The following is a 17235-nucleotide window of genomic DNA, read 5'->3' on the forward strand; positions in this document are numbered from 1 at the left end:
CTTCCCCGGGACATGCCCCTCAGTGGTCAGATCCAGCCCCACCCCCACCCCCGCCTCCATCTGGCGAACAAAGTCGAGTTAAGAGAAAAGCATGGTACTCAGAGATTTCATCGATTTCATCCACCCCTGATCCTTCCACCTCTGAGCGCATTGAAGTTCCTTGAATAACTCAGAGAAGATTGTTGAATTATAGTGTTTGCTTGTGATTCAGAAGCAGAAATTTTTCCAAATGTCTTCGCAAGAAACTGACATCTGAGGGGCCATTATGAGTGAGTCAGCGGGTGTGGGCAGATCATCAGATGAACTGAGTTCTACTTTTCTTGTACTCCGCTTCTCTGCGTGTTCTCTTACTGTGAAAGAAAGTTCTGGGAGGATGAATAAGTCAGTAGAAGAGAAGAGAACCGGGAAGACATCGCTGGTTTCCACCAAAGCCGGGCTGCCCCGCTGCACGGAGGAGGGCAGCCCGTCGCCCCCACCGCCGCACCTCGTGGGACTCGCCGGGCTGCCCTCCACCCCCGTCCAGCCTCTGAGCCCGGGTAGAGTCAATGCTGAGCTGCGGGTTTGCAGGAGGAGACGCACGCGCAGGTGCACGCACATCACGTCCCCTGGGCCGCGGTGACCCTGGAGGTGGGTGGCCACGCTGACCTCAGCTGAATGTCTCCCGTCTCCCAAGGCGTGCAGCTCCTGGTCAGCGTCATGCCGTGGCAGGAGCAGAGATAAGCACCGTGTGTATGGCCCAGTACCCGGAGCCGAAATCGAACAAGAGCACGTACTGCTCAAGGCCCCATATTTGCCCAAGAAACCTCTGCTGTAAAGTCTCAGAAATCCATCCGTTTACCCAACAAATATTGGCCGAGCACCACGTGGGGGCTTGAGGGACCTCCGGGAAGAGGAAGGTTTGGGCCCCACACCCCGGAGACGGCACAGCACCGCCCCCTTCCCGCTGGCCTTCGCCCAGCTCTCTGGCATCTCGGGCCCGCCTTTGAGCAAGGCGCTCTCCACATGCGGTAGAAACAGGCTTGGAGAGGGAGCCTCCCAGGAGAACATGGCAGAAACGGGGATGGGGCCCGGGTCTTCGGACCCTGACGTCCAGGGATACGCTTCGAGGTCAGGAAGGAGGCCGGCTGGGGCGCCTGCGTGGCTCTGTCGGTTATGTGTCCGACTCTCGATTTCGGCTCAGGTCACGATCTCACAGTCGGTGGGTTCAAGCCCCACGCTGGGCTCTGTGCGAACAGTGCGCAGCCTGCTTGGGAATTCTCCCTCTCCCTCTCTGTCTGCTCCTCCCCTGCTTGTGCTCTCTCTCTCTCTCTCTCTCTCAAAATAAATAAACATTAAAAAAAGAAGAAGAAGAAGAAAAAGAAGGCTGGCCAGACGGCCTCCAGCTGGGCATCTGAGGCATCTGGACCATTCAGCTCAGCTCACCTTCCTCCTCGCCTCTGGTCGGTAAGTGGGTCTGTCCACCTCCCAGGTGCGTGGTCCTATGCGTCCACTGTCACCACCTCTCTGGGAGCACCCACCCCCAATCGCCACCCGCTCTACCCTCCACGACCACAGGACCCCTGGACCTCCCCATCCCCCCCGTTCCTGCCTCCTTCCTTTCACCCTCCCCATGGTCACAAGATCTCATAAAACAGAAATCAAACCTCGCCCACTGCCTTCCGGGAAACTAGCAGCAACCAGCGTAAAACCAACCTTCTTCACCCTCGTGCCACGGTTGATGTGTCGTCATTCTGATCCCTGATGGGAGACACCTGTCAGGGGCATGTGGGGGGAGCCGGAGCAGAGCCAGGTGCAGGCCTGCCCTGAGAGGGGGGCAGAACCGGGCAGCCTCTTGTGGGAGCATCGCCTGGGGTGCAAGGTCGAAGCTGGGGTCCCTGTGGCTGTGACGTCTGGGAGGTGCGCAGAGGGTCCCGTTTGCTCTCCGGTGACTCCACCCCTGCCTACCTCCGGGCCACTCACGACCCCCACTGCATTCTTCCAGTTGGTCACGCTTGCCAGTGTGTTTGTATTTCAAGGCCTTTGCATACATCCTTCTGTTTTAAGAGTCCAGCACTTTCCATGGCTATGTCCTCATCATTCAATCCAAACAACCCCTTAGATAGTCAAAAGAACCGTCCCAGACCAAACTCCCCAGAGGACCCCTGTCTCCAGCTTGCCCCCAGGACTTTACCTCTGCTGTATCCCCAGGGCTGGGACAGTGACCTGCCACAAACCGCTGACGGCCTGCCTGTAGAGAGGCCGCAGCCTTGATCAGTCCTTGAGTGTCCAGGACCCCTCTGGTCACGGGCCAGCTCCCGAGTGGGCTGTATGTGGCCTGCCCAGCTGTGCCCCGTGCATTCTGAAGGTGATGCTGGGGGTCAGCCTGCCGGTGGGGCCCCAGGGAGCCGCGTTCCCTCCCGAGCGGGCGGGTGCAGCCAGGAGAGGGTGTGGCGACGAAGGCACTTGGGGGCAGGGGCAGGATGGCCTGTGCACCTGGCCGCCCCTCGGAAAGGCCTTCGCTGCAAAGGTGCCCGGGAAGTGAACGCGAGCGTGGATGTGCAAGGAGGCCGCGGTGCCCCGCAAAGCCAGACTTGCCTACTGAGCACCGAGCACCGTCGGCACCCAGCAAAACAGACGCCGGGAGCCAGGATGTGGCCACACTCAGGAATGTGGAATGATGGGAAATGTCCACAGCTCGGCGGGCGGGAACCAGACGACGCGGCACAAAAGAAGGAGGAAAGAAAGGATTTTGAGGCAACCCCAGATTAAACGAAAGCTCATCCTGTGTCCTTCAGGTTGCGAGGGCAGGCCAGCCCGGGCCTAACTGTAAGGTTGCGTGCTATTCCTCACAATGAGGAGGGGGAAATCCCCCTTATTTTTAGAAATGAGCAGGCTTTTGTGTTGGGGCCTTGGGTCACGTGTTTGCCAGGAGTTTTTTTTTTTTTTAATGGGGTTAAAAAAAAAAACCTAAAAGGGTTCTCAAACCTGCCAGCGACAGGCCTCACGCTGACCGTGCGTCTCTCGACCTCCTGGAGCCCATCTTCCCACCTGTGAAATGGGACGATGGCTCTGACCCCCACCTCCCCGAACTGTGCCAAGAATCAAGTGAGGACAGACACTTCCCAAACTGCAGAGTCTTCTAGAATGCCAGCACCTCTGCCTTTAAGCACCACTGGGGGAACAGGTATGACTCTGGTCTCATCCAGGAAGAAGGGCCTCGGGCGCCCAGTCAGTTCCCAGGAAGGCCACTTTGTAGCGGTTTCAGGGGAGGCTCTGAGCTCTCACATAGCTTCTAGATGCTGCCCCAGACTCCTTGCCGGTGGCTTAACCATAGCTGAGAGGGCAGCGGCCAGAGCCAAGCCCAGGCAGCGGGGGCCCCAGAGACGAGCTGGGCTTGGGGCCCTGCCCTGAGCCTCCTCCAGCCCAGGCGGGTAGAGTAGACGAGTCATTATCCTCGATGATGCCCTCAGGCAAGCCGAGCGGAGTCGGGAACCAGCCGAGTGGAGTCGAAACCGAGTGGAGTCCGGTTTGCCGAGTCCCCAAAGCTGCTGGTCCGGTGGCTCTGCTCTGAAGAGAGCAGATCCTGAGGGTAGATTCCACCGGGACCCGGGGCAGCCACTGGGGGAGGTGGCCAGTTCAGGCAGGTGCCTTCCTCTGGGTCCCAGGCACCGTCCAAGTTGATCTGCGTGCCCTTCCGAGGGCTCCGGGGCCAAACCCGCTTCACCAACAGCAGCTCATCCCAACACTGCTCTCGGCACAGCCGCTGGGCCGAAATCGGGTTCGCTTGTGTCCACAGCCACCCCCCCAATGGAACGTGTTTTGGAAGCGTCGGCGGAAAGGAGTCCCCCACCCAGTGGCTGTAGGATTCAGTGGGCAGAGAGGGAAAGATTAGGGCCTGAGGTCCCTGGCGGGAGTGGGGGAGGGGGAAGACACCTATCTTGGAACTTAAGAATGGAACAGACCCCACTTGCTCCCCTCCCCCCAGGTTGCCCTCGGGAATTTGACAAAAGACCTAAGTAGGGCCACGGACCACCCTTTGTACAATGGAAACCAATGGAGCCAATCGGGAAGGACAATCCAGTGCCCAGAGCTGTCAAGCCAGTAAGGGTAGAACCTGAGAAGGAACCAGGAGGCAGGGAAGGGGGCGCTGACCAGAACGTTATAAAACGAGGACCCCGGGTGGCTCATTGTTTTGGGCGTCTGACTTCGGCTCGGGTCATGCTCTCACGGCTCATGAGTTCAAGCCCCGCATCAGGCTCTGTGCTGACTGCTCAGAACCTGGAGCTGCTTCGGATTCTGTGTCTCCCTCTCTCTCTGCCCCTCCCCTGCTCACGCTCTGTCTCTGAAAAATGAATAAACCTTAAAAAATAAAAACATAAAAAAAAGAAGGACCCTCGCCTATAGTCCTCAGGCATTCACTTTCGGAACGTCCCTCCTCTGTAGAGAGAGCTTTCCTACTATTCTGTTTCTGATCTTACAGTCTAAGAAACTTCTGGCTGCTGCTCATTTTGTGTTCACCTCTTCCTTCTTCGAAGCAGCAATGAATCCCGGGTATTGTGGTAAAAAATCCTGCCACACCAGTAACCCCCAAAGTGACGCAGCCAGCCTGCTCTGATAGCGGTCAGCCAGGCACACAGGTGCCCACAGACCACAGCCAAGTTCAGAGGTGAGAGAGAGCCCCACGTCCGCTTGGCTCCCCGGGTTTGAAACATCACAGGGGCCGAGGCGACAGGGTGATCACATGAGACCTCACTTCCTTCTCCTTGCCTTGAAACTTGTGGTTTTAATTTTTTTGAATGTTTTAGTTATTTTTGAGAGCGAGAGATAAAGAGAGAGAGACAGAGTGTGAGTGGGAGGGGCAGAGAGAGGGGGACACACAGAACCCGAAGCAGGCTCCAGGCTCCGAGCCGTCAGCACAGAGGCCCACGCGGGGCTCGAACCCACGAGTCTCGAGATCATAACCTGAGCCGAAGTCGGACGCTTCACCGACTGAGCCACCCAGGCGGCCCGAAAGTTGTGATTTGAAATGTCCGAACTCCCTCCCCCTCCTCCTGTCCGGTTTTCCGTCATTTTCTGAGCGTGAGCTGCTTCTTTGTCAGGAAGATCCTGGGGTGTCCCAACTTGCCACCTCCAGAGGTCCTGTTCGTTACCCCGCCCCTCCCTGCAACCTGCCTTCCACAGGGCTGATGCTTCCAGACCTTTCCACCTGACTTTCCACCTGCAATGTCGTGATTTGTAGGAACTTCATATTTGGTCACTTGGATGACCAAAATCTGTTTCTCCCAGGTATTCGGTCTTTGTCCACAGTTTCTTTTTTTATTTTGTTTTATTTTTTTTAATTTTTTTTTTTAACATTTATTTATTTTTGAGACAGAGAGAGACAGAGTATGAACAGGGGAGGGGCAGAGAGAGAGGGAGACACAGAATCTGAAATGGGCTCCAGGCTCTGAGCTGTCGGCACAGAGCCCGACGCGGGGCTCGAACCCACGGACCGTGAGATCACGACCTGAGCCGAAGTCGGACGCTTAACCGACTGAGCCACCCAGGTGCCCCGGTCCACAGTTTCTAGCTCACAGCAATCTAAAGCCTTGGAATTCTGAAAGCGTTCAGGGCGATAAAAGTCTTTTGTTATGTTAATGAATGGCGGGGCAGGGAGGGAGGCCTCTGGAGGGGACCTGGAAGCCCCGCCCCCTTCCTGGGTACCTCGCCCTCCGTATCTCTTCATCTGGCCATTGATTCTTATCCTTTAATAAGCTGGTAAATGTAAGCATTTCCCCGAGGGCTGTGAGCTGCTCTGGCAAATTAATCGAATGTAAGGTGGGGGGGGGGGGCGGTCTTTGGAACCTCCAATCTGTAGTCGATCGGCCAGAAGCACAGGTGACAGCCTGGGGCTCACAAGTGGCCTCTGATGGGGGCGGGGGGGGGGGGCAGTCTTGTAGGACTGGAATCCGGCACCAGACCATGTCAGGATTTGAACTGAAAAATCAGACACCCAACTGGTGTCTGAGAACTGCTTGGTGTTTGGGGGGGTAGCGGGAAGGGGACCCGCGTCTCAGGCTAGAATTGGGTCAGGGAACCTTAAAACACCACCCCTCTGTCTGACCCTGGCCACCCCGAGAGGCCTAGTGAGCAGTCAGGCCCAGCAAAGAATTTGCAGGGCCTGGAGCGAAATAAAACCCGGGCCTGGTGCAAAAGCCAGTGTCAGACCGAGCGGGGCACCGGCTGAGCACGGGGGTCACACGCTTGCGTCCGCAGTGTCTACACCCAGAGCATCTTCAGAGCAGCCAGCTCGCCCACTGCGGTATGAGTGATGCTGGGGAGCAAGAACTCGCGTCCCCTTTGGGGCACCCGGGTGGCTCAGTCGGTTAAGCATCTGGCTTCGGCTCAGCTCATGATCTCGCGGTTCGTGAGCTCGAGCCCCGAGTCCGGCTCTATGCCGACGGCTCGGAGCCTGGAGCCTGCTCCAGATTCTGTGTCTCCCTCTCTCTCTGCCCCTCCCCTGCTCACTCTCTGTCTCTCTTTCCCTCAAAAGTAAATAAACATTAAAAAAAAAAAAAAGGATTCCGGTCCCCTTCAAAGGTTGTTCTGGCTGGAGTAAGAATCGAATTGACACGAGGCAGAGTAACAGGAGAAAATCACATTTAATGGCGTGCGTACCGGGAATCCACGCAGACAGAAACTCCAACGACAGGCAAAATGAGGCATACGTGACCTGAACTAGGGGGACGGTGTCTGGGACTTGAGAGGGAAGGAGTGCCCTTCACACGGAGATAAGAAGAGCAGAGCAGGGAAGTAGACGTCGTGGGTCCTGCCACACAGATGGGTCGCCCAGATAAAATGTATCTCGCCAGTAACCTTTCTTCCGGGAAAGACCCGCAATTTAGATTCTTTGATGGAGTTAAGGGAGGGGCAGATGTTCCTTCTGAGCCCTCGGGGTCTCAGCTGCCTTCCGCTGAGAGTAACCTTCACGCCAAAGCAGCCACTTCGGGTGACCTGCCCTCAGCCCCTGCGGTGGAGAAACTTACAGGTCAGCACATTTTCACCCATTATTAGGGATGAGGCCTCAGACCTCACAGCCCAGCCATCAGAGGGGAAGCACTGAGTGAGCCTTCCCCATCCTGGACCTTGGGATCTCATGTTGTAAAACACGTGACTGGCGTCTGGACCGTGACCGTCTGTCGCGATAAGGGTCTCCACGATATTTGTCACCCTCCATGTTGTGAGCACTCTGGCTGTCCCGAAGCAGTGATGAACTTCTAGCTTTCTCTTTAGAAGGTACCAGAAGTCCACCTTTCAGGAATACCCCACCCGGTGACATGGCAGGGACAGCCACTGGCTTTCTTCCCCCATGTGGGTGACCTGATTCACCTTAGTGCATGTGACGCGGCAGGGGAAGCCTGTGCGACACATTTCCTACCCGGAGTGGAGCAAAGGGCTCTGAGGCCAGGCCTCGGGACACGTGCGGGGGCAAACCAGCATCTGGAGGCCGGGTTTCAGTTGCCCCCTCCCCCCAGTGCAGTCTTGAGCGCGATCTCGCAGAACCGGGAGGCAGCCCCATCCCACCCCCACCCCACCTCCCAACCAGGAGCCGACTTCGCAAGAAGCTAAAGGACACGTCAGCGGTTAGAGCCCAGGTCCGCACTGTGCCTCAGCGAACGGCTTTTCGGGAGCAGGGACTAAACTTCTGGACGGGTAAAGCGGGGCCGGACGTTGCCTCTGTGGCCCGCCGGGCTCCAGCAGGCTCTGCCAGCCAGGCTTCCCCGCTCTGCCGGGATGCCCCGACCACCTCAGCGCTTCCGAGGGTGGTCTGGGAAGTTGCTGGAAGCCCACGAGGCACGCGTGTTCACGTCTGATGGCCAGCCCGGCGCGGGCAGAGGGAGGGGCCGCGGGGAGGCCACGGAATGCCCATTCGAGCCCTGCAAGAGCGGCGTGAGCTCGTCCGTGGCCCCCACGGCCCGTGAGGCCCCTGGCATGAAGCGCCCGGACCTCTTCTTCCCGGAGGAAGGCGGCCGCCAGGGGGTCTGCTCAAGGGACTGCCACCCACGAGGAGCAGGAGGGAGGGAGGCAACTGTTAAGTCGTAAAACCAGGGCCTCGGGGACCCACTTCTGCTTTCGGTTCCCCTGTGACCCATGACGCGTTTTGTTAGCAGGAAAGCTTTTCCAGCAACTTTGGAAGTTGGAATGTAGAGGTGATGATTTCTGGGCCGGGTGGAATTTCTCCTTGGGGCGGGTGGGGGGGCGGGGATCTTCTAGAAGGATCTCTCCTTCCTTCTCTGCAGACGGGGAGCGCCTCTCCGGGGAGAGCCCGGGGCCTCTGGGGAACGGGGCCGGGAAGGCCAGGCCCGGGGCGCAGACCCGGGGCCGCGCGCGGGCCTCGCGGTGGGATGCGCGCGCGGGACGCGGGGGCGGCTGCACCTGCCGGGCCGCGGGCCGGGCGGCGGGGCGGCGGGCGGGGTCGGGGCCGGCGGCCGGCCCCGCCCCGGGGGTGTGTCGCCGGGCGCGGCCGGCTTAAGGCCCGGGCGGGGCGGGGAGGGCTGGGAGAGGCCGGCGGGCCGGGAGCCATGGCGCCGTCCGGGCCGCTGCTGCTGCTGCTGCTGCTGGCGGGCGCGCGGGCCGGGCCCTACTTCCGAGCGGGTCACAGCTGCCGCCTGCCCCTGCGGGGGGACCAGCTGTCCAAGCTGGGGCGCAGGTCGGCCGCGCGCGGGGCTGGGCCCCCCACCCGGGGCTCCCCCGGGTTCCAGGAACCTGGCGTGCTGCCTGCCTCCCGTGACCTTTGAGGGTCAAATCCAGATCCTGTGTTTTCTGGGGGGGATCGCTCTTTTTCTTTACCTTTGGAAGGTGGGACAAGCCTCACCTGGGGGCCTGGGTGGGGGCGGGGGCTTGCCGGGGCAGCCATGTGGTTCCCGCATGGGGGGTTGCGCCGCCTCCTTCACGACCCCGGGGGAAGGGGGGCTGGGGTGCCCCCCTGGGAGAGGGGCTGCCCTGGGGGTTCGGGCGCTGACTCCCACAGCCCGTCATTCTGGGGAGGGGAGCGGGCGCTGAGTCTGTTCGTGCTGGTCTCTTCCCAGGACATACCCCCGGCCTCACGAGTATCTGTCCCCGAGGGACCTGCCCAAGAGCTGGGACTGGCGGAACGTGAACGGCGTCAACTACGCCAGTGTCACCAGGAACCAGCACATCCCCCAGTACTGCGGCTCCTGCTGGGCCCACGGCAGCACCAGCGCCATGGCGGGTAGGTGGGCTTCCGCGGCCCCTCCGGACCGCGGGCCGCGAAGGCCTGTCCACACTGCCTCCTGGGCGGCACAGGCAGCCACCGGGATTCTGCGCCCGGGCTCTGCGTGGGGTGGGAGGTGGCCGAGCCTCTCCAGCCTAGGGGAGCTGACCTGTGACCTCTGCGGTTCCTCCCGGTGGAGGGAAGGCCAAAGTGCTGCAGGCTGGACTGTGTGTCCGCCTGTGGCCCGTGGGTGGCAGGCAGGACGAGGGCCAGCCGCCCCGTGACATGCGGCTCCCAGGTGCCGTTTCTCCCCCAAAGCTTGTGACCCCGGCCCTTTGGGATCAGACCAGGGGTGAGACTCACCCAAAATCCCCTGCCAGTATTTGGGGACAAGGAAGTGAAACTGCTTTCCAGCAGCAGTTAATATTTGAGCTGATGCCCATCCTGGGCTTGGAATATTGAGCAAGGCTGGCCGGTTTCCTCATCTGGCCCCTGGCCCCGGTGAGGGGACGAAGGAGGGGAAGCTGAGGGCCACACCACCCGCGAGGGCTGCTGGGCCTTGCCTTGGGAGAGCAGGGAGCAGAGACCTCCCCCAGCCTCGGGCCTCGATTCAGCCCCAGGCTGGCTTGGGAGGTGTGGGAGGGGCTCCGCCATCTCCAGTGGCGGCCCAGGGGCCTCCGGTGACGGGAGAGTTCCGCTGCAGAAGGGACTGCCTGGCTGGGGGGGCAGGGGACCACTGCCTCGTCCCCGCGGGGCAGCTCACTGGGCAGGCCTGGTGTACTCGTGGCCTTGTGTTAACTTGATTAAGGACAGGGAGGCTGCTGCCGCTTCTGAGGCTTGGTGGCTCCATTGAAGCCTCCGAGCTGCCCTGGGACTGTTCCCACTTTGCAGATGAGGAAGCTGAGGTCCCTGGCAAGGAGGTCAGGAGACTCGGGTGTGGTGTGAGTGGCAGCTGGGAGTAGAGCCCAGAAGCCTGGCCTTTGGGCCAGGACTTCTGCCGGGCGTCTTTGGGTCGAGGAGTGGAGGGGGGTGGTCTGGGGCATCCTTCTGGCCCTGCCGGAAGGAGGAGGAAAGGGGGGCAGATAGGCTGCGGCGCCATTGCAAGGTGTGGGAGGCTTGGGAGGCCCCCTGAGTGGGATGTGGAGCCGGAGGCTTAACCCCTGCAGCCCCTGCAAGGCCTTGGGCCGGGCGGGCAGGGTGTGGGCAGGCCCCAGGCGGAGGGTCGGGGCAAAGGCCTCGGCGGGCATGGTGCTCACAGCGCGGAACTGAAAGAGGGCCTTTGTGGTGGCCCTCGGGGTGGGGGATGGACAGAAGAGCCACAAAGGTCACCAGGGCGAGCCCTCGACCTGGTTCCGTTTTCAGAGGGTCAGCCCTGCCGCATCTCCGGAGCGGACTCTCCGGGGCAACCGTCTCCTCCAATGACGCTCTCCCCCAGCAGCAGGACCCTTCTTCCTCTTTCACTGAGAAAACAGAAGCCCTCAAAAGGGGACTTCCAGGGGCGCCGGCCCGGCTGGCTGCCACCTAACACAGCCGGTCGTGGTCTGCCTCTCCTCCTGTCCCCGGGCCCTTTGCCCTGTGCCTGGACCCGGCCATCGCCAGGAGCAAATGAGCAGGAGGCCTGGAGCCCATGCCGCCCCAGCCACTGCCCCACTTGCGGGCCCCCTCCTCCGTCCTCAGACCCCGTCCAGCCTCGCTTCACCTCCCACTCGGCGCGAGGGGCCGCCACGCCGGCAGGTGCAGCCGTCAGCCGCCGGGCCTCGCCCTCCGTGGTCGCGCTTGATCACCTGTCCCTGGCGCGCTGTCCCCGCCTTTCACCACACACTACGGCTCTTCCTACTTCCTGGCTGCGCCTCCATATCCTCTGCCAGCTCCTCCCCCTCCCCCTGAGCACCGGGTTCCCGGGACTCAGCCTTCACCTGCGCCTCCGTGACACCAGCTGTCCGCTGCCCTCCCTCTGCCCGGACACCTCACGCCTCAGTCCCCCCACCCCCCACCCCACCTGGCTGAGCCACTCATCCTTCCCGTCGCTCCCGTGGAAGCCTAGCACCGCCCCTCGTACGATCCTGGGACGGATCTTGTCCGTTTTACCTTCCGGGTATGTTCTGAACCCCTCTGCTTTTTGCACCCCCCATCGCTGCACCCCTACTCTGAGCCCCGGGCGCTGGCACCGCCTGGTCTCTGCCCCCTCGCCCCCCTGCCGTCCCGTCTCAGCCTAGACCCGTCTACTGAGCCCCAGGTCGGACTGTACTTTTGTCCCACTGGAAACCCTCCGCGATTGCACGCGGAGCGAGCACAGAATGCTTACTTGACCTACGAGAGCCTCTGTACGCGGGCTCCCTGTCCTGTGTGGGGACCCCACGGGTCGGGGCTTTGACTGTTTTTCTGTCCAGCGCTGGGTTCCCAGCGCGGAGAACAGCCGGGCGCACGGCAGGTGTGGACAAGCACCTGTGGGTGATGGAGGAAGACGAGCAGGTGGAGAGGAACTTCCAGTTGCCTTCGGGCCACGCGGGGAGGGTCTTTGACCGCCCCGCCCCCCCCCCGGGGTTGGGTCAGGGAGGGAGGGGACGCCTGATCCGGGTGCAGGGGAGGCCAGACCGGGCCGTGGATGGAGCAGCCTTGCTGCCCACCGCTGCCGGGCAGGGGCCGGAGGAGACGGGGCTGGGGAAGTAGGCCTCAGAGCTGGCAGCATGGAGGTCCTCGGCCTTCCGAGAGCAGCTTCCTCGGTGGGGAGGAGACCCCAGCCAGGTTGGCAAGGCGCCGAAGGGACAGCGGGGCCGGGAATGGAGACCCGGAGGGCTGCCGGGAGCCTCACGAGGCAGCAGAGAACTGCGGTGTGTGCGGAGGCGCGTGCGGGGCTCAGGGGCCCTTTGCCGATGTCGGGGGCACCTGGGTGGCTCTAAGCATCGGAGTCAGTTAAGCTCAGGTCATGACCTTACAGCTCATGGGATCCAGCCCCACGTCAGGCTCTGCGCTGACAGCATGGAGCCTGCTTGGGATGTTCTCTGCCTCTCCTCCTCAGTCTCTCAAAATAAACATTAAAAAAAAGAAAGAGAAGGACGAGAGAGGAGGGAGGGAGGGAGGAGAGGCAGGTCCACGTGTGTGCAGGTACTGATGGGGGAGAGAGGGCCCAGGGCCCACTTGGGCCTCGGGTGGGCGGGCAGGGATGTGCCACAGAAGGTGGGTGGGGGGTGCAGAAAGCCTGTACGCCGGGTGGCAGGGAGTCGAGGGACCTGCCTTGGAGTTTTCCAGTGGAATCCGGAGAGCCCTCAGATGGGTGGGGGTTGGGGCTGAGCGCGAGGGCAAACCCTCCCGTGCACCAGCAGGCATCAGCCCAAGGACGGGGACACCCTTACCGCGGTGTGGAAGGAAACCGAGACCGGTGGAGGCAAAATGGCTTGGAGAGGGCAGTAGGGCGAAGGGGGCCCTCACCTGGCCCGCAGGCCCTGCACCGCGGGCTGTGAGGCTGGGGAGCCTCCATCAGGAGCTGGCAGGGGCGTGACCTCCCGGGGTCAGCAGCCAGGGCCGGGCTCGGGTCAGGAAAAGAAAATGCGTTCCCTCGTTTACGCGGCTGGTACTTCGTGAGCCCCTGCTGCGTGTCAGGCGGCGTGCTTGGGGTCTGGAGCTGAGCCCTGCGGGACACGGGCCCAGGGAAGTACGTGCAGTGGTCAGCAGGTGACGTGGCGGCAGCTGCTTGGAGCCGGCGCGGCCGGGGAGGCCGGGGGACTGCACAGGGGTGTCCGCAGGGACGGCTCTCTGGGCCAAGGAGCGGCCAGGGAGCACGGAGGAAGGGGCAGCGGGCGCGGATTGACGGCGGGTTTCTGAAGGCACGGGGCTGGTCAGAGGAGTGGAGGTCTGTGCGGTGACACCAGGGAGGTGAGGGGGCCCCGGGGCTGCTGTGGGGGTGGCGCCTCAAGGGGCAGGACTGTCCTGTCCCGCGCTCTTGTCTTGGGGACCGGCGGGCCCACCGGCCCTTCAGCAGGCCCTTCCGAGGCGCGGGCAGACGGACCTGGCCCTGCCCGTGTGGCACCGGGTGGCCAGTGGTGTGGACAGACACCTCCGTGCCCGGAAGGGCTGGGGGAGGGGGCCCTGGAGTGCGGACACCCTGAGGGGCGGGCGCTGACCAGGTGCGCGTGCTGCCGCCCTCGCAGACCGGATCAACATCAAGAGGAAGGGGGCCTGGCCCTCCACCCTGCTGTCCGTGCAGCACGTCATCGACTGCGGCGACGCGGGCTCCTGCGAGGGGGGCAACGACCTGCCGGTGTGGGGGTACGCCCACGAGCACGGCATCCCCGACGAGACCTGCAACAACTACCAGGCTAAGGACCAGGGTAGGTGCCCGCCCGCCCCCACCGTCCCCCCGGGGAGAGCGCGGCTGGGGCGCTGGGGGAGGGCGGGACGGAGCGGGGAGCGCCCCCCCCCCCCGCCACCTTGAAATTGAACCCCGTGGGGCTGGGGGAGCGGGCAGCTGGAGTCCACGGTCCTTCCTGAGAAGACCCCCAGAAAAGACCTGGGGCGGGTGTCTCCAGCCTCGTGTCCCCTGTGGCCAGGACTGGCCACGGTGCTTGGGTTCTGCCATGTTGGCATTTTGGGGGTTTCCTGGGCGTCTATAAGGTGAGCCCTGCAGAGGGAAGAGAAGGTTTTCCAGGACTGGGTGAGGAAAGCAGGCCTGCAGGTAGGTTGCGGCCCCGAACTGGAGGCACGAGGGCCCAGCTGGAACACGGCATCAGCTCGTTCCCCGGCCTGGGCTGTGAGCACACGGGCAGGGGTGGGGCCGAGGGGTCCTGCAGGGACCAGCAGAGCCAGCCTGCCTGGAGTCTCGGGAGCTGGCACAGCCCCAGGCTGCTTTCCTTGGAAGCCGAAGGAAAGAAGGTCCAGCCCGTAATTGGCCGTTAAGTCACCTGTCGCTGTCAGAGCTCCCTCTTGGCCAGGGCGGAGAACTGGGACGAACTTAATGGGACATTTGAGACCGCAGTGTTGGAGGAAGGGGGAGCCCGAGTGCGTTTCCGCCCCTGCCCTCTCCCTCCATAAAAGGGTGAGTTCCGGCAGCACCCAGTGCCCCCTCAGGGCCCGAGCATACTCTGGGCCACACCCACGGTGCCCTCACGTCGCCTCCGGAGCCGTAGTGCCCAGCCAGAAAGAATTCCCCCAGACTGGTTGGGTGAGTCTTGTTGAAGTGGTAAATACAACAGGGGTCAGAGAACCAAGGAGAGGGCAGGTGAAGGGGAGAAGGCTCTGCAGGATGGGGGATCAGGTGGTCCCTGGGGCCCTGCCCTCCCTCACCCTGCACTGGTCTCGTCCAGCCTAGGCCAGGCCCCTCCAACCCACCAGTGCCACTGAGCAGAGCCGACTGTTTGCGGTACATAGTCCGCTCTTTGTATTAGCAAATGTGGCCACGGATCTGTCCCTTGCCAGTGATACTGGGCTTGGGGCACTTGGTGTCCTGGGGACAAACGAAACCGGCAGGTTAGGCCTCAAGGAGTCTGTGGTCCTGGGGGAGGAATCTGGACGGCTGGGAAATTGTAACAAGTAGGTGACACGAGAGCCGTAACAAGGCAGGGTGGAGGGGTGCAAAGTGGGATGTTGAGGGCCTGGGGACAGCGCAGGGGATGGTGTCTTCTTACACAACTAAGAGCCACACTTGGTCTTTTTTTTTTTTTAGCCTACTTCTTGAAACCTCCTCAAACCAAAAAAATTTAAAAAAATAAGAAAATGCTTAATTTTTTCCAAATGTATTGGCCTGTTCACTAGCCAGCAATACAATTACCTTATTAAAAGCTAATAGTTTAATTCCACTCCTTTCAGCTGTATTGTGAAAAGACCCTGCTCTTGGCCTTTAAAGGAGAACAGGCTCGCTCTTGAGTGCCTACTATGAGCTGATTAACCTGTGTGCTCCTTCCCCGCCAAAGCCTGGGGAGGGGGTCCTCCCCGCTCCCTCGCAGCCGGACGAAGAGCCTAGTTCGGCAGCACCCGTCGGCAAGATGCTTCCCGGTTGTTAGTTAAGCGTGGAGAGGGCGTGTGCACGTGCTTCTTTGTTCGCGGGTCCCCGAGGAGCCCGTCTCACGCCGACTTCGCGTGCTGTCCCGCAGAGTGCGACAAGTTTAACCAGTGTGGAACCTGTACTGAATTCAAAGAGTGCCACGCCATCCAGAACTACACCCTCTGGAAAGTCGGTGACTATGGCTCCCTCTCCGGGCGGGAGAAGATGATGGCAGAAATCTACGCCAACGGCCCCATCAGGTGAGGAGCCGGAGCCCCCCCGCCAGCTGGGCACAGGGGCCCCAGTCAGTGTCACCCCCCCGCCCCCTCCCTGGGGCCGACTTCCCTGTCTGGGCGCGTGAGGGATCGTAGGGCGTCTGGGATCGTAGCGAGGGTGAAGCGTGCGCACACGTGCGCACACTCGAGTGAGGGACAGAAGTTCGGGCAGGGTCGTCCCGATGCACGACCCGGGCTGGGTCCACGGGGCCGCCTGTAAGGGGGGTGAGTCCTTCCCACCCGAGTGCTAATCCAAGTGGTTGCGCTCAGCTGCGGCATCATGGCGACGGAGAAGATGGTCAACTACACGGGAGGCATCTACGCGGAGTACCACGACAGGGCCTACATAAACCACGTCATTTCTGTGGCCGGCTGGGGTGTCAGCGACGGCACGGAGTACTGGATCGTCCGCAACTCCTGGGGAGAACCGTGGGTAGGCGCCCTCCCCCCACCCTCCCCCAGGCTCCGCAGCCGGGAACTGCGGCGCCGAGCGGGGGCTGGGGGGCTCCTTGCTCCGGCCCAGGAGCACTGGTGACATCTAGGGTCAGATCCTTCGTGGGGGGAGGGTTGTCAAGCCCCCCCCCACCCCTTAGACGCCAGTGGCTCCTCCCCACCCCACGTGGCCACCAACAATGTCTCTGGACTTTGCCAAGTGTCTCCTGGGGACCCCGCCCTGGTTGCAAAGCACTGTTTTGGAACTTTCGGTTCAGCCCGATCATCCCTCTACAACCATCTCATCCCTTCTGCCGGCACAGTTTCGGCTCTCTTAGGAGATACGCCCCAATACGGCGGCATTTTTTCAAAACTACTTTTGAGTCGGGTCAAAAATCCAGGGGAGATAAATTAACTGCCAGAATTTTCATTTCTAAGGCCTAGTATTAACCATTAACAGCTGAAGACACAAATTCATTACTATGAAGTGGGGGAGAGTGATTAATGTCGAAGTGATGAACCCGGTGTTTTTATTAAAAGACCATAAACCGGGGATATTAATAGGTAGTTAAGTCATCCGGCTTGAAGAGTCAACATTTTAGTTACATTAATTTTCTTTGGGCTCACAGGGCCACGTACCTCGCTTGTTAAATATTAACCAAGCCAAAGTATTTCACAGAAGGTATTTCTGAGTAGGGGTCCCGGGAAGGGCAGGCACGCTGCCTGAGACGGTGGCGGGGCGGCGCACGGGCAGCAGGGGGCACAGGAGACGGGGGTGAGCGAACGTGTGGTGCCCCCTCCCCCCCCCACAGGGTGAGCGAGGCTGGATGCGGATAGTGACCAGCACCTACAAAGACGGGAAGGGTGCCGACTACAACCTCGCTATCGAGGAGAACTGCACGTTCGGGGACCCCATCGTCTAAGACCCAGGCCTCCGGAAGAGCGGGGGTTTAAGAGATGGTATCGTGAGCCCTCGTCAGGGGGGATCCCGTCGCCGAGGGCGCTGGGCCGGGAGTGCCGCCGTCTGCAGGAACTCGGGGCTGACCCGGGCGGACGGCTGCCGGGCTGGCGGGGAAGCCATCCTTCAAGGGTCGGAAATGGGAGGGCGGAGACCCCGGGGCCGGCAGCACGGTGTGCCCGGCCGGAGTGTGGTCTCCGTTCTCCTCAGTACGTGATTTGGTGTTTTCTATTTGGCAACGGTGGCCTATAATGTGGTAAACGAGGTCAGACTGATCACCAGTTGTTCTGTCACCTGGGAATCAGTGGTGGGGGTGGAGAAGGCCATCTCAGATCCCCCGAGTGATAATGAATAAAATACACGACTCCCCGCGGGAGTGGAGCCTGAGCGTGCCTTATTT

The 17235-nt window shown here is 61.4% G+C and overlaps 1 protein-coding gene across 1 annotated transcript; it reads left to right on the plus strand.

Annotated features, from left to right (window-relative positions):
* Positions 1–8521: 8521 nt before the first annotated feature.
* Positions 8522–17211, plus strand: CTSZ (cathepsin Z). Its single transcript, XM_042980043.1, has 6 exons — positions 8522–8668; positions 9048–9211; positions 13342–13521; positions 15280–15430; positions 15716–15878; positions 16690–17211. Exons 1-6 carry the CDS (start codon positions 8541–8543, stop codon positions 16798–16800), a joined length of 897 nt encoding a protein of 298 aa, XP_042835977.1. The 5' UTR covers positions 8522–8540; the 3' UTR covers positions 16801–17211.
* Positions 17212–17235: the final 24 nt, after the last annotated feature.

Source organism: Panthera tigris, chromosome A3, assembly GCF_018350195.1.
Source record: "Panthera tigris isolate Pti1 chromosome A3, P.tigris_Pti1_mat1.1, whole genome shotgun sequence".
Classification (NCBI taxonomy): domain Eukaryota; kingdom Metazoa; phylum Chordata; class Mammalia; order Carnivora; family Felidae; genus Panthera; species Panthera tigris.